We start from the raw sequence: 25,480 nt of genomic DNA, 5'->3' as shown, positions 1-25,480 counted from the left end.
AATTGTAAAATGTTGCTATTGAATTTTCCAGTTTCAATGTTAAATTGTAAGATATTTTTATACAATTCTGAAGGGAAAGAGCGTTTTCTTCCTTGTGGTGCAATAATTCTCCACACATATAGGACGAAAAGGTTAAATTTTCCTTTCCGCCTTTTATATACCACATAATTACAAGTTTAGACATATGAAATATAAACGATTACCAACAATATTGGCGTAAAATGCACGTTGTACCCATAAAGCAAGCAGTTTGCCATGAAACGATTGATTAATGACGGTTTTCCGTCCAAGATTTTTACTCCCCTTTTCCTGCTTATTCATACTTCAAAGTGAATAAAAAATTACAAGATGAAAAATCCAAAGAGGAACTAATTATGGCACTACAATACGACCCCTTTTATATTTTTTAAAAGTATTATCATTCAGATGAAACACCCTGTACATTTATTTCGGTCATACGAAATTCAGTTATATTTGGACTGAGTATTTTTAGGTATCACGCTACAAATACATGTCATTAAAAACTGCATCGACCTTTCACTGCTTTAACATTTCTTGCAAATTTAAAGGTTTATTTCACTGTAACAAACTGGTGAGTTTTCGGTCAGGAATAAAGTAGTTATTTATGGCACGAGTGTTAAAAATTCTAGTTGCGAAACGGGAGCAAGACCCGTACAGGAAACCTACGCACGAAAAGAATTTTTATCACTTGCAACAGAATTATTTTTTACGTGTTTTTGGACCAGAATATTACCGCAGTTTTGATTTTTCACAATTATAGTAAATTATAGCGAAAGGAGAATCACGTCGCTGGTGATACCGTTTCGAACAACTGAAAGTTCGTAATTATGTATACGTTTCACTAGCGTGTGGTGTCAGACTTTGAAAAGTGTGTAATAACGTAATTATTACGAGTGAGAAACGTGACGATGGACCGATTCACCGAATCGATATTTTATTATTCGAAAACGAGCTTTGTGATAGTACAGGAAGTTCTTGTTGGGTGAAACTCATCTATCTTCAGTGATAATAATTAAACAACATGTGACATAATTTCCCTCAATTAATAAAGAAAAATAAATTTTTGGTAAATTTTGTTACATGAAATGGTTAATATTTAATCCCTTAACCCTCTATTCTAATTCTCGCACCTTCAACCAGCAGCGCCAAAAGGTCACAAGTCCTCGGATCCACTCTTGTCGAATCCCACCGCCAGGCGCAAAACTATTGATTATCAAATGTCACTAAGAATCCGCGCCAATTAATCCAACACAGTTTCGAAACGTGCACACCGGACGCACCAATATTTACAAAATAGCCACAGAACCACCTCCGGTCAGGTCGCGGCCCAACTATCCCCCACCACCGGCTCGAAGAGCTTTTAAGCCGGCCGTTGAGAAAAGATTTTTCAAGCCTTGTTTGCGAGGCGATTTTTTCGAAAAAAATGGCGCGGAGAGGGGATCCGGCGTACCGTATTGAGAGAGGATCTAAACAACGAGATGGAACCCGTTTGGCTTAAACAGGAACAAAAAGTTGAACATGTGCCCGAGGCGTGATGGAAAACAGTGTAGAGCACTTGCGTGCGTTTATAGCTGGTCAAGACTATAATTAGACGCATTTGGATTAGACGAGAAGACCGCTGAAAAAGATGTCGTTTGGCGCGCAACGGACGAGGATCTTCCGGTTGGTGACGAGTCATGCCCATTTCGAGCGATGCCGATGGGTATTTTTAGCAGAGTCGTACCATGGGAGTGGAGATGGTACGCAACATTGTGGCGTGGAGACTTTAATGAAAGGGTACCACCGAGCTGAGCAGCACTGAACACCCGAGCGATTTGATTGAGGCGAATTTCGGTTAGAGGTTTAATATCTTTGAGTAAGACAACGCGATTATATTCTAGACATGTCTGGCGAATGTAAATGTAAATAATTACGAAGTTTGGTAATCTGGTCGTAAAGTGAACTTTACAATCTCTTCATTACGTGTCGAGACGAGATATGTTGTTTCCCAGCAAATGTCGATTTGCATGCTCAAGAAAATTCAATGGAAGGTCAAGTTCCTCACAAATTGGCGGCAAAGAAAATGTCGCACGATCTTTGTGGTATTTTTATCGGTTTTACTTTTTATGCATATGTCTATTTTTGTTGTTGTTCTTACGCTGGAATGCTTTTCCGACTCTAGTGTCTTGTTTTCCTAAAATCGTATGTCCTGAATTCATTGCTGACAGGATGCAACATAATGCAGCTGAACTTCCGTATAACGAAAACGAAGTTCTAGTCCAAGAAAAGACGGTTATGTGGAAATGTTAATCAAGAATATCTTCTAGACAACCATGGTGAACATACATTTAAATTTTTGTATAATGTTTTTTTTATGTAATGAATGAACTGTTTGGTGAAGTTTAAATTAATTTTGGGGTCTTAAAATTAACTAACAATAAAATAAATTGTTTCATTCATTAATTTCCTTGAGTTGGTATAAGCAATTCTAAATTAAAAGTAAAGTCGTCAGAATTTATAATAAAAATTAAAATTATGGGTTAATCATTTATTATAAATTACGGCATTTAAAATATACACTGCCAATTTTCACTTTCTCGATTTCTAAGTTTTGGATTTTTCAATTTTTCGAATTTTCCACTTTTCGATTCTACAATTTCTGAATTTATAAATTTTTTCGATTTTTCACTTTTTCGATTACCTACTCAGTTTTCGATGTATCAATTTTTCACTTTTACTTGTAATTGTTCGAGTTTTCATTGTTTTGTTTTCTCTATTTTCGATTTTTCAGTTTTTCCGTGTTTCGATTTACAATTTTTTCCGTTCATTCAGTTTTTATATTTCTCAATTTTTCGTTTCTTCAGCTTTTCAATTTTTAAATTTCCAGTTAGCGTTTTTTAGATTTTTCAGTTTTTTCAATTTTTCAATTTCTGTATTTTAGGATTTTACAATTTTTCGGTTTGTAGTGTTTAGATTTATCAATTTCTCAGTCTCGATTTTTAATGGTTCGATTTTTCAATCTTCCTGCTCGTCAATTTTTCGATTTTTCAGCTTGTCGGTTTTTAACTTATGGATTTTTCAGTTTTCCAGTTCATCGACTTTTCGATTTGCAATTTTTTGATCTTACAATTTTTCGGTTATTGAGTTTTTATTGGTTTTAATTTTCGTTTTATCCATTTTTCGATCTGCAATTTCTCGAGTTTTTAGTTTTTAATGTTATGAATTGTGCGATATTTACAATTTTTCTCACCTTTTCAATTTTTCAGTTTTCCGATTTATTTTTCAGTTTTTCGATTTATCAATTTTTCAGTCTTGATTTTTTTTGATCAGTTTTTCGATTTTGTAGCTTCTTCGTTTATAATTTTTTGATTTTTCAGTTTTTCAATTTGCGATTTTCTAATTTTAAATTTTTCGTTTATTCAGTTTTTATAGTTTTTAATTTTTTTATTTTCGATTCGCAATTTTTCGAGTTTTTATTGATGAAATTTTCATTTCAGCTTTTGAATTTTTCGAATTGTGTAAGTTTCCCGATTTATTTTCCAATTTTTCGATTTCTCAATTTTTCAGTTTCGATTTTTTTGGTCCATTTTTCAATGTTTCGTTTGTTCAGTTTTTCGATTTTGTACCTTCTTCCGAAAAATTATAAATTTCGAAATGTAATTTTTAGATTTATCTCTATTTTTTTGTTCGATTTTTCAATGTTTCGTTTCTTCAATTTTTCGATTTTTCAGTCTTTCAATTTGCGATTTTCAGATCTCATAATTTTTCGATTATTCGGTTTTTATATTTTTAATTTTTCGGTTACGAATTTTCCATTTCAACTTTTGAATTTTTCGAATTGTGAGAAATTTTCAAATTTTTGTTTTTAGAATTTTTCGAGTTTCCACTCTTTCAGTTTTCAGTTTCCTAATTTATAATTTTTGGATTTTTCAATTTTTCGTTTTTCCGTTTTTGATTTTTCAATTTTTTCGGTTAGCACTCGTTAGATTCCTCAATTTCTTCAAATTTTTGATTTCACCTTTTTTGGAATATACAATTTTTCGATTTCTCCATTTTATGAATATATAATTTTCGATTATTCGTTTTTTTGATTTCTTAATTTTTCGATTTATCAATTTCTCACTCTCGATTTTTCAGTTTCACCATTTTCTGATTTAATAAGTTTCCGATTTTTCAGTTTCCATAGTTTTCAATTTTTGGTTTCTCAATTTTCCGAGTTTTTAGTTATGAATTTTCCATTTCAAATTTGGACTTTTTCCAATTGTGCGAAATTTTCAATGCTTCGTTTTTTAAAAATCTCGAGTTCACTCTTTCAGTCTTTTAGTTTCCAGATTTATTTTTCAATTTTTCGATTTTTCAATTTTTCAAAATGTACTTTTTCGCTTTATCAATTTTTGGGTCTTTATCTCTTTTTTTTTGTATTTTTCAATCTTTCGTTTCTTCAATTTTTCAGCTTCTCGGTTTTTAATTTTTCGATTTTTCAGTTTTTCAATTTGCGATGTTCTGATCTTACAATTTTTCCATAATTTAGTTCTTATAGTTTTCCATTTTTCGATTTTCGATTCGCAATTTTTTGAGTATTTATTTATGAATTTTTCACTTAAACTTGTGAAATTTTCGAATTGTGCGATATTTTCAATTCTTCGTTTTTACAATTTTTAGAGTTTTCTTTCTTTCAATTTTTTCAGTTAGCAGTATTTAGATTCTTCAATTTCTTCAATTTTGCGATTTGTCCATTTTTGGAGAATACAATTTTTTGATTTTTAAGTTTTTCAGTTTATCCATTTTATGAATTTTCGATTATTAGTTTTTTTTTCTTAGTTTTTCGATTTCTCACTTTTTCAGTCTCAATCTTTAATTGTTCGATTTTTCAATGTTTTCTTACTTCTATTTTTCGATTTTGAAGTTTTTTGGTTTTTAATTTTTCGATTTTTCACTTTCTCTTGCAATTTTCTGATCTTACAATGTTTTTCATTTTAGGTCTAGATTTGCAATTTTTCGAGTTTTTACTTGTGAATTTTTCATTTCACCTTTGAATTTTTTGAATTTTACTATATTTTCAATTGTTCGTTTTTACAATTTATCGAGTTTTCTATCTTTCTTTCAATTTTTCAGTTTTCTAATTCATAATATTTGGATATTTCAATTTTTCATTTTTCAGTTTTTGATTTTTCAATTTTTTCAGTTAGCAGTCGTTATGCCTGAATTTCTTCAATTTTTCGATTGCCAATTACTCAGTCCCGATTTTTTCAATTTCTCAATTTTCCGATTTTACACGTTTTCGATTATTCAGTTTTTCGGTTTCTCAATTTTTCGAAATGTAATTTTTCGATTTATTAATTATTCAGTCTCGATTTTTTATTGTTCGTTTTTTCAATGATTCGTTTTTTCAATTTTCTATTTTGCAGCTTCTCAGTTATTTATTTTTGGATTATTCAGTTTATCAATTTGCGATTTTCGAGTCGCAATTTTTCGAGTTTTCACTTATGAATTTTTCATTTCAACTTTTGAATTTTTCCGAATTGTGCGATATTTCAGTTTTTCGTGAATTTTCTCTCCCTCAATTTCTCAGTTTCCTGATTTATTTTTCAATTTTTCGATTTATCAATTTTTCAGTCTCGATTTTTTTTTGTTTGATTTTTCAAGGTTTCGTTTCTTCAATTTTTTGATTTTTCAGCTTCTCCGTTTTTAATTTTTCGATTTTTCAGTTTTTCAATTAGCGATTTTCGATTAGCCATTTTTCGAGTTTTCGCTTATGAATTTTTCATTTCAACTTTTGATTTTTTCCGAATTGTGCCATATTTTCAATTTTTCGTTTTACAATTTCTGGAGTTTTTACTTTCTCAATTTTTCAGTTTTCCGATTTATTCTTCAATTTTTTTTTCTCAATTTTTTGATTTATCAATTTTTCAGCTCTATTTTTTATTGTCCGATTTTTCAATGGTTTAGTGTTTCGTTTCTTCAATTTTTCGATTTCTCAGTTTCTCCGTTTTTAATTTTTCCATTTTATAGTTTTTTGAATTTGCGATTTTCTGATCTTACAATTTTTCGATTATTCAGTTTTTCTTGTTTTTAAATTTTCGATTTTCGATTTGCAATTTTTCGAGTTTAAAAAAAAAAAAGTTTCCCGATTTATAATTCCTTGGATTTTTCAATTTTTCATTTCTTCAGTTTTCGATTTTTCAATATTTTTAGCTAGCACGATTTAAATTTTTCAGTTTCTTCAATTTTTCAATGTCTCAATTTTTCGAGTATACAACTTTTCGATTTCTCTATTTAACGAATTTACAATTTTCGATTATTATTTTTTGACTTCTCAATTTTTCGATTTATCAATTTTTCAGCATCGATTTTTAATTGTTCGATTTTTCAATATTTTGTTTCTTCAATTGTTTGTTTTTCTAGCTTCTCGGTGTTTAATTTTTCGATTTCCAATTTTCTGATCTTACAATTGTTCGGTTTTAGATTTGCAATTTTTGAGTCTTTACCCATGAATTTCATTTCAACTTTTCAATTTTTCGAATTGCGCGATATTTTAAATTTTCCGTTTTTACAATTTTCGAGTTTCTTAATTTATAATGTTTGGATTTTTCAATTTTTTTTTGAGTTAGCACTTTTTCGATTTCTCCATTTTATGAATTTACAATTTTCGATTATTAATTTTTTTTTCAGACTCGATTTTTAGTTGTTCCATTTTTCAATGTTTCGTTTCATAAATTTTTCGATTTTCCAGTTTCTCGGATTTTGATTTTTCGATTTGCAATTTTCTGATCTTACAATTTTTCGATTTTCTAATTTGCGAATTTACAGTTTTGAGATCATGACTTTTTTTTGATTTCTCAATTTTCAGATTCATCAATTTTTGAGTCTTGATTTTTCGTTTCTTCAACTTTTCGATTTTTCAGCTTCTCGATTTTTTTTTTTTAATTTTTAGATCTTACAAGTATTCGATTTATCAGTTTTTACATTTTTCAATTTCTCAAGTTTCCAATTTGCAATTTTTCGAGTTATAAATTTTTCTACAAAGTCAAAGATATTTAGTTGTAATAATAATACTTTTTTGAAATATTTGCATGGTTCCATACTTTTGTTGTACGTTGTACATTTTTTATTTGTCTATCTAGAGTAAAAGAATTCGCTAGTAATGTTTATTCAGAATAGTTTTTTAACTACTTTCCAAGAAAATTTGCAAAATAAAACAGAATTTTGAGGTGCTGTCATTAGTTTATCGGAGAATTTGAATAGATAAAATTTTACTGCTATTTTGTAATACTAAGTCAGGGTTAGTTGGTGTTTTACTAAAAATTTGAAGAAAGTCCGTGTTGTATACAACTATAGTTTCTTCGATAAATAGTAAATTTCGTTTTTTGTATTATGTATAGTAGAGACCAGGAAGTAGTGAACAGACTTTAGGAAACAGAAAATTTATGCTCAACTAATTCTTATTAAAATACAAAAACGTAAAATTTCATCGTAATTATTTTTATCGAGCGTCGAGAAACACGAAATTGACGATTTATGACAAATCCAAGACTTACAGTCCACGAAAAACAAGCTTCCCACGTGCGACGAGTGCGCTATTTTTCCAATAAACATGTTTTTTACGATAATTATGCTGAAAAACAGCCCGAAGATCGCGCTGTTGGCACAACCTTTGCTTTCCACGTTACATTCTCCAAGGTGCAATCATCAAAATTCCGCGTATCTCTCAAACACCTCTATTAAAATGCAGACAGGTCTGTTAATGCAGAAACTCGGTAAAATCGAGCCTTTCTAATCCGAAATTTTTCCAAAAACCCATTAACCCGTGATTCATAGAACTTTGCATAAGGTCTTGTTTGTGTCGTCCGTTGACGTCAGTGATTAAACTTAATTGATACACATTTCGGTAGACCAATATTTGGCATTTCTACACAACTGGTACAAACCACTTAAGTTAATTCAACATTAGAAGTCAGTAAATATTTGATTAAGACCAATAATTATCCACATGAGAGCATCAACAGATTCGCCTTTGTGTTCTACGAAGCTTTAAAAATAATCCGAAAATTTCCTGTTAGCGTGTGAATTGGAAAAGGTCCAGGGAGTCAATGACAAAAACAAAACATTAAGTCTTAAAATAGACCGTCCATTACCTTCCCTATCGACAACAAAATCGTTAAGCCGATAAAAATTATGCAACGCTTATTTTCTTAGTCATGTGAGGATGATTACATGCAATTTAGAACGAGTTTAATTTTCAACAACGCGGTTAAACAAATACGGGTTTTGCTCAATCACTGGCTGGTCTCCACGATATTTACACGGCTATTTATTTCAACTTTGATCATTTTTACTTTGGCAGACACCACAGGTACAAAGTGTAAAGTTCACTCTTACTCAGATTTAATTTTAATCATGCAATCGTGCGTTGCAGGGAATTTTAAAAATGGAACTACTAGTAATTGAAATACTTTTTTAGTTGGAAACTGTTGCAACCGCTCTGTGGTCACCAAGTTATTTTAAATCAAAAAGAATGTCACAAGGCCACTTGATAATCGCAATGATTTCGCGTCTTTGTGCAAAGTTTGTACAACAATGTCATTTATTTTTTCTCGACGTTTCGCAGCTCCTGAAATGTGACAGAGTAGATTCATTGTCGTCAAACTTTTGGTATATTTTGGGAATGTTGTGAAGATGGTAAAACGCTAATCAAACTTTGTGTGATCATCCCCACCGCTGGTTTGATGACGTCACCTCAAAATTTTGCGTGGTGAATGCTGTTTATATTTTGTGGAAAAACATTGACGATGTGTTATTTTTCTAAGTTTGTTTGTACGAGTTCTCTTGCGAAATCATATTCTGTACCGTATTTTTCGATGTAGGCCCACTCTTACTCAGATTTAATTAGATATAATCATGCAAGCGTGTCACTGTATACAATTTTAAAAGTAGGTTCGGCTCTGATGAAACGCCCTTTTTTCGGCCGAAACCTGTCGAAACAGTTGTGTGGCTAGCAACCGGTTTTAACCTTGAAAAGAATGTACACAAGGTCGCTCGACAACCTCTCGTTTTCACGCGAAGTAATGAACTTTCAGGTGTGAAGCAAGTTTGTTTATTTTGTCGTGAAATTTACGGCTTAATTGTATTTTTTCGAGGAGATTTAATGAAGTCGCTTATTATGCTTTTTCCTTTGATCATTAATCATTTTTATTTTAGGACTTTCGTGTCCACACTTTTGTTAAATTCGGAAAATTAATGATGGAGTTGTAATTATTCCGTGTTTTGTTTAAATTTGCTTGTTGTAATTAGGTGCGAAGGGATCGTTAGAACTCGCCGTTCAGTCGCAGAAATGTGATCCGACTTTTCATGTCTGATTTGAGGGCTTTTAAACTTAACGATTGTAACAAGGTAACGCAATCTTCTTTTGATGTCGGGAAATATTGATACTTTTGTACGACTCGTGTATCAGTTGAAGTTTGACAAGATAAAGTTGAAAAGTTCCGTCGGAAATTCAACAGATCGATAGCGCCGAAAAAATTTTAACTTCTGGGTGCATTCAACATGTGGAACCGCACAGTCTAGCGGGCTACGAAAACATTTTTGCGCTGTCATTAAGTGGTTTCAGTGTGACCATTATTTGCACGCATAACCTACATAGCGCCAGGGAGTAATTCGAAGAAATGCTGTCATTAAACATTTTTTATGTTTCCGTGGCGTATTATCTCTCGCGTAATTACACCTCAATGAATCATTTTTATTTGAATCAGTTGCGGTTCTCATTCAAAATCGATTTTTTATTTGTTTGGTTCACGTTACTACTACGTCTACAACTGCTAATTTGCAAAACGAGTTTTCAACCGATGAATCATTGTTAATCTCTAGCCTTAGCTGGAAGCAATAATCTCGTGACTTGTCTGAATGTAATAACTATAATTCATCTTCGACGGCCGAGAAAAACGGCGGATTAGTGAAGGGTTCTTGGAAAAGATAGTTCAGAGAAGATTTTTTTTTGACAGCAACGACACGACACAGAAAGCAGACGATACTTTTTTGGTACCTGAGATGGCGTAATATTTCCGTTGCGAAGAAAAAGAAGGAAGTAAACGCAACAAGGAGGAAGAAAAATTTGAACAGTTTTGGCGAGTACCTGGAAAAATATTACAGGATGAAAAAAACACTTGACTTTGAAGTCACATTTGATGCTTTATATCGACAGCATTCTTGGTACCATTGACGTGGTTATTTTAATGGATAATTTTACGACTTTTGTGTGAAGAGTTAAAACATTTAAAATTTTTTCAAGGTTTGAAGTTTTATTTGTTTTTTTAATTCATAAAAAGACTATTAAATTAGGTCAACAGTCGTTAGTAACAATGTAACTTCTTAAGATCTACACAGGCTTCTAAATTTATTGTGAATGTACAGTCTGCATGGAAAATTTTTGAAATATTAAAATAATAATATATTACCAAACTAAATTTTACTTGTTTGATCTACAGACCAGAGCGCACTCACGCCAATATCGACTCTAAGCGATTCATTACGAAAAAATAACCCGTGTCGACCATCTGCTCGAACTTTACAACGAATAAGTGTACAAAGTTCTTGAATTTAATTTATAATGTTCCGGAATGACAAAATTTACATTTGGAATTGTATTATTAAATGGTAAAACGCTCACCAAAATTTGTCAGCAACAATGAAATGACGTAATCCCCAAGTTTTACAAAGTAGACGTAATTTAAATTTTATTTCCTCCGTTTATGGTTTATGAATCCGTGTTGAGTCAAGATTTTTGGGAAAAAAAACAACAATATTTTCCAATTTATAGTTACTGGAAGAATGTTAAATCGTTATACGTAAGATTTATCCGTTGATGCCCCCCAGAGTTGATGATGTCATCTTACAATTTTGTCGAATAAATGTTATTTAAATGTTAAAACACAAGTCCTGAACTTATGTTTTATAAATACGGTATTGAGATTTTTCGGCTTTTCGATTATTCAGTATTTCAATTTTGGACTTTTTCAATTTTTCCATTCTTCAAATTTTCGATTCCTCATTTTTTGTCCTCTTCAATATGTTACGGTTTCTAAATATTTCGAATTTTCAATTTTTGATGTTTCTAAATTTCCAGTTTTCCGATTTCTAAAATATTCTCTTTTTTGATTTTTTTGGTTTTTGATTTTTCAATTTTTCGATTTTTGAGTTTACGATTTTTCGCCTAGTTTTTCGATTTCTCAATTTTCCAGTTTTTCAATTTCTCATTTTTTTTTACATTTCTTTCAGTTTTTGGATATGTTGATTTTTGGACACCTGGATTTTTTGATTTCTCGATTTTTTACTTTTCGGATTTTCAATTTTCGATAAATTTAAGATTTTTAAATTTTTCGACTGTTTTACACTTCGATTTCTCAAATTTTCCACTTTAGAAAGTTTTAATTTTTAAAATTCTAGGTTCTTCGATATCTCGAGTTTTCAGGTCTTGTATTTTTCAATTTCTCAATTTTTCAATTTTTAACTTTTCTTCTCGGCTTTCGACTCCTCGATTTCTTGACCCTCTGATTTTTCGATTTCTTGATGTCTCAGCAGTTTTTGAATTTTTTGATTTTTCGATGTTTAGATTTTTCAGTAATCCGATTTTTCGATTTTTCAATTTTTTAAATTCTGAAGTTTCGATTTCTCGATTTGTCGATTTTCAGTTTTTGGGTTTTTCAATTTTAGTTTTTCCAATTTTAATGTTTTGATTTTTAGATGTTTGGATTTCTCGTTTTTTCAATAATTTTGCGATATTTTAATTGTTCAATGTTTTGAATTTTAGATTTTTCGATTTATTGATTTTTTGATTTTTCAGTTTCCGAGTATTACTATTTTTCAATTTTTCAAACTTTGACGTTGGTAAATTTTCAGTTTTCCGATTTCTCAATTAATCTGTTTTTGATTTTCCCATTTCTCGACTTCTCCAAGTTTCGATTTTTCAGTTCTTCGATTTTGTTTTTTTGGTTTTTCGATTTCGCAATTTTCCAATTTTTTTATTTCCCAATTTTTGAATATTTCTTTCAGTTTTGGGGATTTTTCAATATTTTTTCAATTTTTGGATATTTTTTCAGTTTTGGGATTTTTCAATATTTCGTTTCTTCGACTTCTCGATTTTTTGATTTTTTATTTTTTGGATTCTGAATTTTTTCGATTTTTCATTCGTTCAAAACTTCAATTTTTCGATTTTTTAGGTTTCTGACTTTTTAATTTTTCGATTTTTTTAGCTTACGATTTTTCAACTTTACTTTTTTAGTATTTCTATTTCTCAAATTTCCAATTTTTTAATTTCTCAATTTTTTATATATTTCTTTCAATTTTGGGATTTTCAATACTTAGATTTTTCAACTTTTCGATTTTTAGACACCTGGATTTTTTGATTTCTTGATTTTTTACTTTTGAGATATTCAATTTTTTATTAAACTTTTTAGATTTTTCAATTTTCCACTGTTTTGTACTTCGATTTCTCAATTTTTCAACTTTTCGATGTTTTAATTTTTCGACTTTTAAAATTCTGGATTTTTAGATTTATCGAGTTTTCAATTCTTCTATACCTATTTGAATTTTAAAATTTTCGATTTTTCAATTTTTTTTTATTCAAATTTTTCAATTTTTTGATTTCTCGATTAATCGAATTCAGATGTTTCGTTGTTTCGATTGTCAACTTCTTGATTCATCGATTTTTCAATTTTTTTAATTTTCTTCTCGACTTTCGACCCCTCGATTTCTCGATACTTTTTGAATTTTTCGATGTTTCGATTTTTCAGTTATCCGATTTTCCAATTTTTCGATTTTTTAAATTCTAGGGTTTCGATTCCTTGATTTGCCAATTTTCCATTTTTTCGATTTTTAAATTTTAGATTTTCGAATTTTATTTTTTGAATTTTGATGTCTGGATTTCTTGATTTTTCAATTTTGCGATATTTTAATTGTTCAATGTTTTAAATTTTAGATTTTTCGATTTCTCGATTTTTTATTTTTCAGTTCATTATTATTATTATTATTATTACTATTTTTCAATTTTTCAAATTTTGCCGTTGCTAAATTTTCAGTTTTCCGATTTCTCAATTATTCTATTTTTGATTTTCCCATTTTTCGACTTCTCCAAGTTTTGATTTTTCACTTCTTCAAATTCTTCGATTTTTCTACTTTACTTTTTTGGTTTTCCGATTTCCCAATTTTGCAATTTTATAATTTCTCAATTTTTGGATATTTCTTTCAGTTTGGGATTTTTCGTTATTTCTTTTTTTTGGATATTCAGTTTTTCCTTTTCTAAACTTTGGATTTTTAAATTTTTCGACTGTTTTATATTCCGATTTATCAATTTTTGAACTTTTCTACATTTTAATTTTTCAATTTTTAAAATTTTAGGTTTTTCGATTCCTGGAGTTTTCTTCAGTCTTCTATATTTTAATTTTTCGATTTTCCGAATTTTTAAATTTTAGATTTTTCAATATTTTGAGATCTTGATTTATCGCGTTTCGGATGTTTCGATGTTTTGATTGTTCAATCTCTGATTTATCAATTTTTTCCATTTTTAACTCGACTTCTCGATTTCTCGTTCTTTTGATTCGATTTCTCGTTCTTTTGATTTTTCGATTTCTCGGTGTCTCAGTTTTTGAATTTTTCGATGATTTGATTTTTCGATTTGTCGGTTTCTCGATTTTTTACTTTTCGGCTTTTCAATTTTCCAATTTTTTAATACTCGAGTTTCGATTTCAATATTTTTTAATTTTCCAAATTTTGACGCTTCTGAATTTTCGGTTTTCCGATTTCTCTATTAATCTATTTTTGATTTTCCCATTTTTCGACCTCCCAAAGTTTCGATCTTTGATTCTTGAATTCTTCAATTTTTCAATTTTTCGATTTTGAGTTTTGGGATTTTTTGGTATTTCGACTTTTTGAATTTTCGCGTTTTGGATTATTCGATTGCTCGACTTTCTAATTTTTGGATTTTCGAACTTCACATTTTTCAATTTTTCGACTATTTTATATTTCGATTTCTCAATTTTGTTCGATATTTTAACTATTCGGTTTTTAAAATTTTAGGTTTTCGATTTCTAGAGTTTTCAGTTTTTTCATGTTTGGATTTCTCGTTTTTACAATTTTTCGATATTTGAATTTATCAGTTTTAAATTTTAGATTTTTCAATTTCTCGATTTTTCAGTTTTTCAATATTTCTATTTTTCAATTTTTTGATTTTTTAATTTTGTCATCTTGGTTTTTCGATTTTTACAATTTTTCGACATTTCGATTTTTAGATTTCCCGATTTTTCAGGTTTTCCATTTCTCAATTTTTCAACTTTTCGAAATTTTAATTTTTCAATTGTTAAAATTCTAGATTTTTCGATTCCCCGAATTTTCAGTTATTCTATATTTTGATTTTTCAATTTTCCGAATTTTTAAATTCTCGATTTTTCGATGTTTCGATTGTTAAATTAACCGATCGTTCATTTTCTCGATCTCTCTAAATTTTATATTTTCCAGTTTCTATTTTTTTGATTTTTTCACGTTTGAATTTCTCGGTTTTACAATTTTTCGATATTTCAATTTGTCAATGTTTTAAATTTAAAATTTTTCGATTTATCGATTTCTCAATTTTTCAACTTTTCGATACTTTGAATTTCCATTTTTAAAATTCAGGATTTTTTGATTTCTCGAGTTTTCAGTTCTTCTATATTTTAATTTTTCAATTTTCCAAATTTTTAAATTTTCGAGTTTTCAATTTTTTGAGATCTCGACTTATCGAGATTCGGATATTTCGATGTTTTGATTGTTTAATCCCTCGATTTATCAATTTTTCCATTTTTAACTTTTCGACTTCCCGACTTTTCGACTCCTCGATTTCTCGATGTGTCAGTTTTTCGGTTTTTCGATTTGTCGATTTTTCGATTTCTCGATTTGCTGTTTTTCAGTATTTCAATTTTTATTTTTTTGATCTTTTGACGTTTAGATTTCCCGATTTTTCATGTTTTCGATCTCCCAATTTTTCAACTTTTCGAAATTTTAATTTTTCAATTGTTAAAATTCTAGATTTTTCGATTCCTCGAATTTTCAGTTCTTCTATATTTTGATTTTTCAATTTTCCGACTCCTTGATTTCTCGATCTCTCAGTTTTTGAATTATTCCATTGTTCGATTTTTCGATTTTTTACTTTTCGGCTTTTCGATTTTTCGATGTTTCGATTTTTGAATTATCCAGTTTTTCAGTTTTCAATTTTTTTTAATTGTCGAGTGTCGATTTCTCGATTTGTTGTTTTTCAGTATTTCAATTTTAATTTTTTTGAATTTTCGATTTTTGTTTTTCAATATTTTGTGGTTTTTTCAATTTTGACGTTTCTGAAATTTCAGTTTTTCGATTTCTCAATTAATCTATTTTTTGATTTTCCCACTTCTGGACTTCTCAAAGTTTCGATCTTTCAGTTCTTCGATTCTTCAATATTTCTTTTTTTTTGATTTTGCCATCTTGGTTTTCGATTTTTTAAATTTTTTGACTTTTCGACTTCTCAATTTTTTTAGTATTATTAGTTTTGGGAACTTTTCAATTTCACAATTAAATAATTAATTCTTAATTGAACAAAAATAGTTGCATGTCAAAATCGAGTGAAATGTGATATATGTACGTTTGTAAATAAAAGCATCTAATAGCAGAAATTGTGAGCGCTTAGAGTCGACATTGGCTTGAGCGCGCTCCGGTCTATGAATCAAACAAGTTCTCAGACGACGACATATAGAAGACAAGGTAATTCCACAGAAAATAGCATTCATTAAAAAAATCAAAGTTTGCAAAAAAAAAATTGTTAACCAATGTGAGTGCACCGTTCGGTTATGCTCAAGTTCGTAACTATGAATATTATATAACTAAGCTCTTTGTAGTCGTCTGTTTTTAAAATTGTTTACATTATTCACGCACTACGATTATGCGTAAGCACTTTTATTTTTTAACTAATTACTTTTCGTCATTATACTTTTAGATTTTTTATTTTCTTTCAAAAATGTTCGTTTTTGCGTGAACGTTTACTACAATTATGGGAATATAAAATGACCATTAATCGAAAACTAAAGGACGTTAAAATAATAAAAAAAAAACAGTAAAATGTGCTTTGTAAAAAATCAGTTCTATGACGTGCATAATTGGATATAGAATATAAAGGGATTAATATCGACATAAAAAAAAATAACTGCTTACAAGTTTTCCATGATTCTTAAGCTGTATTTACATCCAAATCCAAGCCAAACTTAACACTAAACTGTCGTCACTCCAAACTTTCAAACAGTACACAGGTTTCGCACCAATCAGCACATTTCGAGTGGTTTGCAAACCACGCCGCACGATGACTACCGATAATAATGTTGTGGTCTCTATTATATACGTATATAGAAAATTGGTTTGTTACCTTACCGCTAAAAGCGCTTTTGCCATGTGCTTGTTGCATCATTATGTATGAGTTATGATTTTTGTCGGCCGGGTTCGAAAATAATGTTTGCCGGAAATCCGCGTTATTTCCTTGTGGATTAAACAGATTTCATTAGTTACACCGGACAAGCAGCAGAATATAAAAATATACCACCAATCTATAATTAAATCTGTAATTAAGCAAACATTCTGCTGCAATGATCATTTAGAGGAAGAGCATTGAGCACATTAAGGAGAGCATGTTCTGGCGCGACCTTTGCAAATTCGAAAGTTGTAGGCATTTCGGAATTTTGGGCACGTGGATTCGCGTCACGTGCTAACTTTAATCGAAATTTGCGAAAAGGTACTACGTTTTTCCCCAGCCAGTCAGTCGGTCATATGATTTTCGTTTTTTCGAACTATTAAATCTTATACAATAGAAGTAAACAAACCTATTAAGTTTTTGCAAACGCTGCATTAGCAAATTGCTCGACAATAAAAATTACTGGGTGGTTGCTTCGAATAATAGCGCTGCTTTTTTGGCGCAGTTACGACAATTACCTACGCCATCTTGCATCCTGGTGGTGGTACCAGTACCAGCCCGATCCTTGCGAAATCCTGCAAATTCGCCACTAATTGAGTGATAACTGTCGCTGTTTTATTTTTTGGATGGCTTCTGGCGCCTCGATTATCGCGTATTGGTTTGAAATTCGGCGATAATTGAATTTATTAGTGGTCCTTTTTCGCGTGACTAATAGCTGATCTGCATCATTGTGTTTCGTTGACTTACAGTTTAACAAGTAAAAGTGCAAAATTCGCCGTAATTAAATTATGAGTGACACGACAAATGCGTCAAATAAGCAAAAAATCCGGGATAAAAATCCAATTCAGTTGCAATTAAGATGATTGATGCACGTGATTTCCAAGAAATAACACTGTTGCGATTGGCGCGGCTAAACGTAAGGATGTTAATTTAGAAACGTGTAATCGCCGAAACAGGTTTCGAAAATCGATCGTTGGAACGAGTTGGTGAAATTTTAGAGTTTTATTATCTTGGGATGGGCCGTTCGGAACTTTTGCGGTTAAACGTGGTCCTGGTTGGGGCGCTTTGAAAAAGCTTTTGTTTATTGGCTGAAGTGGCGAAGGATTTGAGGGAGATGTGGTGGAACTGCTGAGTTCTTGTACAGTTATTACGATAATTTAAAATTATGTAAATTGTCGCTGATTTAATAAATATTGATTAACTTGTCTTCCGAAAATTATAAATAAGTGTAATATAAAGTCTACGATTTTTTATATTTATAACTGTGATGTCGAATCGGATCTGAATTTCCAATCTGAAAATAAAATTTATCTTGGCAGGAACAATTGATGATGTCATTGTCTTGCAACTCTAGCGATGATCACCAGATATAGCTTGTGTCCTTGCAGACAAGACATTTGTGACTCATGTTATAATAAAATAGTCTGGTCATATTTTTTCCAAAATACTTGTAGATCCGGTCAAAGCAGTCAATAAATTGAGCTTTATGTTCCCAATTGAATATTTTTAATACGTATTTTATTGGCGTTGTTAATTTTTTCGTCCTGCACTACAAGCTTGACGCTTTTTTGAGAAATCCCTCATAGCCTGCTCTAATTCATTTTTTTTTTCGATCGCATGATACAGCAACTTCGGCGTCGGTTATAAAGGGAGTTCTTATGTTCTGAGTGTGTTATAAACAGCATAAGATTTTAATCATTTTCTTGCGGAAAGTCTGACTGCTGTCTATTTATAACTCCAGTTTAACCCCGCTGGAGTCAACTCAGGTCACTAAAATTAGTTTAAAAATAACGAACAATTTTTTAAAACGAATGTTAAGCTACTTTAATGATTTCTCGACGTTTCATGATTCGCATACGGGGAAAAAGTCGCTCTCGTGTTTCTGTCTGTTTTTTCGAAATAATTTACTCCTGTACTACTTGAGGTTTATGAATCTGCCTTGGGGTTTGACCATTTTTTTACTGTGATTATTATCTACATTTTTACTTCCCGAGCGTATGAAAACAAATTTTATCTGTATTTAGAAACATTGTGTAAATGGTAAAATGCTAACCAAAATTTCGAGATTTTTTATCCTTTAATTATCGTGTTTTTTGTCACTTTTGTAGTTATTTTTTTAAGTCATTTAAAAATTCTCAAAAAATTCAGGGATATATATCCCGACGTGTTGGCTCCAAAAATTTTGCGGATTTAGGATCACAGCACTAGATGGTTCAATTTCTAAATGTCGAAAAAATTATATTGTCGTGCTTGCGTTTTTAGTTAACATCCAATTTTTTTCGGAAAAAATGAAATTTTAGAAACATTGAACACGCCAAAAGTGTGTAATTTCTCTACGCCAAAAAATCTATCAAGACTGTCAGATTTCCTCAAAATTTTTCAGATCCTATCAAATTTTTCCATTTAGATATTTTCAGATCCCTGCAGACTATTCCAAATTCTTCCAGTTTTTTAGATTCTTCTAGATTCCCACAAGTTCCCTCAGACTCTTTCTGATGCTTTCAGATTCCTTAATTTTTGTTCTGATCCTCTCTTTCAGATTCTTTGGATTTTTTTTTCATTCTTTTGGATTATTTCGGATGATTTTTTCCATTTTTTTCTAATGTTTTCAAAGATACCGTCAGGAATTTTCAAGATTCTTTACAGATCCCCGAAGATTCTTGAAAATTCTTCCACTGTTTTAAATTCTCTTGGATCTTTCTAAATTGTTCGAAATTCATCAAAATTCGCTCAGATTCTCACAAATTCTCCCAGATTCTCTTGATTTTCTCACATTCTCATAGATTCTCCCAGCGTCTTTTAGATTCCTTCAGATTTTTTCCGATTCTCTCAAATTCCCAAGAATTTTTCACCTTTCAAGTCGTTTCAGATCCTTCCAGATCCCTTCAAATGTTTCCGCATCGCTTCACACTCTTGCAAACTGGTTCAGATTCTTCCAGATTCCCTCAAATACTTTCAATTTTTTTACGACTATTCCTTTTAAATCGAAATCCTCAAAATTCTTTAAAATTTTTCAATTCTGTTCAGATTGTTTGAGATCCTTACAAATCCTTTCAGATCCCTGCAGACTGTTCCAGATTCTTACAGTTTTTTTTAGATCCTTCCTGATTCATTCTCACAATTTCCCTCAGATTCCTTCAATTTTTTTCCGAATTTCCTAATTTCTATCAAATTGTCTCAGATTCCCTCAAATTCCTCCAGATGCTCTCAGATTATGTGATTTTCTTTCTGATTCTCTGTTTCAGATTTTTTCGATTTTTCTTATTCTTTAGGATTATCCCGGATTATTTCAGATTTTTCGAAGTTTTTCAGGTGCTTTTAAAGACACCGTCAGGGATCCGCAAGATTCTTTCAATTTTTTCAGTTCTATTCATATCATTTCAGATCCTTACAGATCCCTTCAGATTTTTTCCGATTCTCTCAGATTCTCAAAAATTTTTCACCTTTCAAATCGTTTGAGACCCTTCCAGATACTTTCAAATTTTTCCACATCGTTTCAGATTCTTCCAGATTTCCCCAAATTCCTCCAGATTTGTTCAAATTCTTTCATTTTTTACAACTGTTCCTTTTGAATCGAAATCCTCAAAATTCTTTAAAATTTTTCAGTTTTGTTTAGATTGTTTGAGATCCTTATAAATCCTTTCAGATCCCTGCAGACTCATCCAAATTCTTCCAGATTCTTTCGGATCTCTCAGAATCCGAGATCTCACATTCCTGTAAAGTCTCTCAGATTCATTCAAATTTTTCCATTTAGCTCCTTTCAGATCCCTGCAGACTGTTCCAAGTCTTCCAGTTTTCTTTTTAGATCCTTCTAGATTCTCACAAGTTCCCTAAGACTCCTTCCAAATCTTTCAGATGCTTTTAGATTCCTTCATTTTATTTCTGATTCTCTCGTTCAAATTCTTTCGATTTTGTTTTATTCTTTCGGATTATTCCGGATGCTTTTCGATGCTTCCGGATTGTTTGAGATTTTTTTTCATGCTTTCAAAGACACAGCCAGGAATCCTCAAGATTCTTTCGGATTTTTCAGTTCTATTCAGATACATTCAGATCCTTACAGATCCTTTCAGATCCCTGAAGATTCTTCAAAATTCTTCCAAATTCATTTCATTGTTTTAGATTCTCTTTGATTTTTCTAAATTGTTCGAAATTCCTCAAAATTCGCTCAGATTCTTTTTTAATTTTCCAATTTCTTTCAGACTCTCGTAAATTTCCCAGATTCCCTTAGGTTCCCTCAGATTCTCTTGATTTTCTCACACTCTCATAGATTCTCCAAGCGTCTTTCAGATTTTTTCCGATTCTCTCAGATTCCCAAGAATTTTTTCGCTTTCAAATCGTTTTAGATCCTTCCAGATCCCTTCAAAAATTTTCCACATCGCTTCAGATTCTTGCAAACTAGTTCAGTTTCTTCAATTTCTCTCAGATTCCGTCAGATTCTCTCAAATTGCTTTAGATTCTTCCCGAATCTCCCAATTTCTATCAAATTCTCTCAGATTCTCTCAAATTTCTCCAGATTCTTTCAGATGCTTTCAGATTCTTTTTGATTTTATGTGCCAGATTTTTTCGATTTTTCTTATTCTTTCGGATTATTCAGGATTATTTCGATGTTTCTGGATTATTTCAGATTTTTCGAATTTTTTCAGATGCTTTCAAAGACACTGTCAAGAATCCTGAAGATTCTTTAAAATTTTTCAGTTCTATTCAGATCATTTCAGATCCTTACAGATCCCTTTAGATTTTTTCCGATTCTCTCAAATTCTCGAAAACTCTTCACCTTCCAAATCGTTTGAGACCCTTCCAGATCCTTTCATAGTTTTCCACGTCGCTTCAGATTCTTCCAGATTTCCCCAAATTCCTCCAGATTTGTTCAAATTTTTTCATTTTCTTTACGACTCTTCCTTTTGAATCGAAATCCTCAAAATTCTTTTAAATTTTTCAGGTCTATTTAAATTGTTTGAGATCCTTATAAATCCTTTCAGATACCTGCACATTCTTCCAAATTCTTCCAGTTTCTTTCGGAATCTCTTAGAATCCGTTATCTCTCATATTCCCGTAAAGTCTCTCAGATTAATTCAAATTTTTCCGTTTAGATCCTTTCAGATCCCTGCAGATTCTGTCAGTTTTTTTTTAGATTCTTCTTGATTCTCACAAGTTCCCTCAGACTTCTTCGAATTCTTTCAGATGCTTTCAGATTCTTTCATTTTCTTCCTGATTCTGTTTTTCAGATTCTTTCCATTTTTTTTTATTCTTTCGGATTATTCTCTCAAATTCTTTTATTTTCTTTACGACTATTCCTTTTGAATCGAAATCCTCAAGATCATTTAAAATTTTTCAATTCTGTTCAGATTGTTTGAGATCCTTACAAATCCTTTCAGATCCATGCGGACTGTTCCAGATTCTTCCAGTTTTCTTTAGATTCTTCTAGATTCTCACAAGTTCCCTCAGATTCCTTCCAATTCTTTCTTTCATTTTCTCTCAGATTCCCTCAGATTCTCTCAAATCCCTCCAGATTCTTTCAGGTGCTTTCAGATTCTTTGATTTTTTTTCTTGATGTTTTCGATATTTCTTATTCTTTCGAATTATTTCGATGCTCCTGGATTATTTCAGATTTTTCGATTTTTTTTCAGCTGTTTTCAAAGACACCATCAAGATTCTTTTAAATTTTTCAGTTCTATTCAGATCATTTCATATCTTTACAGATCCTTTCAGATTTTTTTTCGATTCTCTCAGATTCTCAAGAATTTGTCACGTTTCAAATCGTTTCAGACCCTTCCAGATCCTTTCAAAATTTTCCACATCGCTTCAGATTCTTCCAGATTTCTCAGATTTCTTTCATTTTCTTTTCGACTCTTCCTTTTGAATCGAAGTCCTCAGAATTCTTTAAAATTTTTCAGTTCTGTTTAGATTGTTTGAGATTCTTATAAATCCTTTCAGATGCCTGCAGACTCTTCCAAATTCTTCCGGATTCTTTCGGAATTTCTCAGAATCCGAGATCTCTCACATTCCCGTAAATTCTCTCAGATTCATTCAAATTTTTCCAGATCACTTCAGACTCTTTGAGATTCTTCTAGTTTCCTCTAGATTCTGCGAAATAGCTAATATCTATATACCAAGATAAGAATAACAATAATTTTCCACATTATTTTTAAAATATTAAAAAAAAAAAAATTATTCGGCGCAAATGTATCGGTGAGAAATAATAAAAATAATAATACACCGCAAATTAATTGTTGGGGCATTGCCTCACCTGCCTAATAGGACAAGCCGCCCCTGATTAACAATATCCAGAGTAGTCACTAGAATAAAGAAGGGGGGGGGGGCTATTGCTTGCTTATAAAAACTCTATAAAAAAGGAAAACTTAGCCCCGCCCACCCACCCCCATTCCTTTTTGATCACTGATTTTAATGTCTCGGCAGCGGGAGTTGAATTTTATATTTACAAATAATACAATCTAGGATTAAATTAAATTCTGCTTATCTATTTAATATTGCCTTATAAAAACTGTGTTAAAAAAGCTAAACTTAGCCCCGCCCACACACCCTTTCTTTCATTTTTTTCTTCTGAAACAAGAAATAAATCTTATAGGATATAGTATGTATAACAAACAAATTAAAATTAGCGTTTTTTCTTTTTTTACACTCCACCTCCATTTCAGTGATTACTTTTATCTAGTCTGAAAGAAAGGTGGATCTTGTACCGAAGAGAAACAAAAGTAGTCGTTAGAATGATAGGCGCACCGGTGGGCGGGGCTAGTGCCTGCTAAGATAAGACTCGTTTTAGCAAATAACATATCCTCTAGAAAAATACAGGGCGGGTGGGCGGGGCTACTACTTACTAAGATAAAACAGAACAATATTAAGAGCAGTCATTGGAGTGAAGAGGGGCGGCTGGGCGGGGCAACTGTTTGTTTACAAGACTCTGTAAAAAAAGCTAAACTCAGCCCCGCCCACCGCATTTATCCATTTCACTGACTTATTTTATTTACTGTAAAATGGGAATTGAATTCTATTTTGACAAACGGTAGAATCTAAGACTTAAAACAAAGTCGAAAGTGGACACGCCCACCCACCCCGATTCCGTTGTGATCACTCAGTTTATTGGTTCTGGACGGAAGTTGGATTTTTGATATTCATAAATAATAGAATCTAGGCTTTCTTTAATTTTATTTTTTACTTAAAAGAGAGGGTGGGTGGAGGAGGCTAGTACCTGCTAAGATAAAACTGATTTTGGCAAATAACATACCCTCTAAGAAAAGAAAGGGTGAGTGGGTGGGCCTAGTACGCGATAAGATAAGACTGATTCTCCATGGGCTTCCAAAATAATACACCATGGGTACCCAAGAGTCTCGACAATTAAAAAAATTGGTCTAAAGTAATTTCGACATGACTTCCCTCGCTCTTGAAATACAATAAAACAAATCCAGCTTTTCGAAAAATGTTAAAATTTGATTATTCGAATTTAATTTTTTTTTATGAGAACCCTTGCAAATTGAATATCGGAAAAATTGAAAAGTAGTAAAATTAAATCAGGAAGTTACAAAACCAAAAATTGCAAAATCGAGAACCAAAAAATAGTAAAAAAAAAGTAAAAAAGCTGAAAATGGAATAATCGGAAAATCGAAGAAACACTGAAAGATTGAAAAACTCCAAATTTGCAAATTGAAAAATTTTGATACTGAAAAACTTTAAATTAAGGAATTGAAAACATTAAAATCGAAAAATTAAAAATTCGGAAAATTGAAAAACAAGGAAATTTGATCGATCGAAAAATTGAAACATCAAAGATCGAAACAATGAAAAATTCATAATTTGAAAAATTCGAAAACTACAAAAAATGAAAAATTGAATAATCGAGAAATTTTAAACGAAAATGGTAAAAATGACGAATTCAAAACAACAGTTTAAACTGGAAAACTAGAAAATTAGCAAATCGAAAAATCAAAAAATCGAGCAACTAAAAAATAAAAGAGAAAAACCGAACATTTTACAAATTGAGGAATCGAAAAATAGAAAACAAAAAAATTGACGAGACAAAGAACTCGAAAATTGGAAAATTGAAAAACTTTAAAAGTTGAAAAATCGACCGAAATTGCTAATTAGAAAAATTGTAGATTGAATACTAAAAAAATTACAAATTGAAAATTTGAAGAAACAAGAAATTGAGAATCGAAAAATGAAAAATTCAAAAATCGAAAAGTTGAAAAATTCGAAAATTGCAAAATCAAAAAGATGGTAAATAAAACTTCAAAAATAAAAATCTCGAAAAATTCCAAAGTTGCAAAATCGAAAATTGCAAACTTCTGAAATGAAAAGTTCCAGAAGCTATTAATTGAGAAACTGAAAAATCGAAAAAAGATTCAGTAATCGAAAAATTGAAAATTCGAGAAATCGAAGGAACAAAAAACAATAAAAAAAATTGAAAATGGAAAAATCGAGAAATCGAGGAAACACTGAAAGATTGAAACAATTTAAAAATGCGAAATTTGCATATTGCAAAACTTTAAATTAAGAAACTGAAAAATTAAAAATTGAAAAATTCGGAAAATTGAAAAACAAGAAAATCGAAGCAATGAAAAATTCATAATTGAAAAATCCGAAAACTACAAAAATTGAAAAATTGAATAATCCAAAAATTTTAAAGGAAAATGATAAAAATGAAAAAGTTAATTTCGAAAATCGTCGAAAATGGGTCGAACTCGAAATTTTCATTAGGGTGTATACTAGGGTGATTCAAAAAAATAAAATAATTTTTTTTTTCGTGTCAAAGAGGTTCAAAAGTTTCTTTTCAACGTAAAAAAATACCAGTTAAAAGTTGAGCTCTTAATATTAATATTAAGACCGTCCGCATCGCGTTTTTCTATTTCCCATAAGAATAACATGGGAAAATTTTTGTTTGCACCTTCTGATTTTTATTGCTAGCCCGTCGTGTGTCGTGAAAAAAATTCAATCACATATTTTTATAGAGAATTGAACGCTCTACAAAAAGTGTCTCCTATGATTTTGCGAGAAACCTGACTATGATTT

The 25,480-nt window shown here is 30.9% G+C and overlaps 1 protein-coding gene across 2 annotated transcripts in view; it reads right to left on the bottom strand.

The window, feature by feature from the left end:
* Positions 1–16,338, bottom strand: part of LOC135139201 (sodium-coupled monocarboxylate transporter 1) — a 59,121-nt gene extending 42,783 nt beyond the window's left edge. Inside the window, exon 1 of one of the 2 annotated variants that reach the window (XM_064069340.1) lies at positions 16,207–16,338. In XM_064069340.1, the coding sequence (XP_063925410.1) occupies positions 16,207–16,217 (11 nt within the window). In that variant the 5' untranslated portion in view covers positions 16,218–16,338. Of the gene's footprint in view, positions 1–1,151; positions 1,460–16,206 lie in introns of those variants that run through there. The other variant, XM_064069348.1, reaches the window with a different exon arrangement.
* Between the last annotated feature and the right edge of the window lie 9,142 nt (positions 16,339–25,480).

Source organism: Zophobas morio, unplaced genomic scaffold (genome assembly GCF_036711695.1).
Source record: "Zophobas morio isolate AGI-343-1 ecotype UQ-CSIRO unplaced genomic scaffold, CSIRO_AGI_Zmor_V1 ptg000004l, whole genome shotgun sequence".
Lineage (NCBI taxonomy): Eukaryota > Metazoa > Arthropoda > Insecta > Coleoptera > Tenebrionidae > Zophobas > Zophobas morio.
Note: the sequence above shows the minus strand (reverse complement) of the source record. Positions and strands in the feature narration are given on the sequence as shown.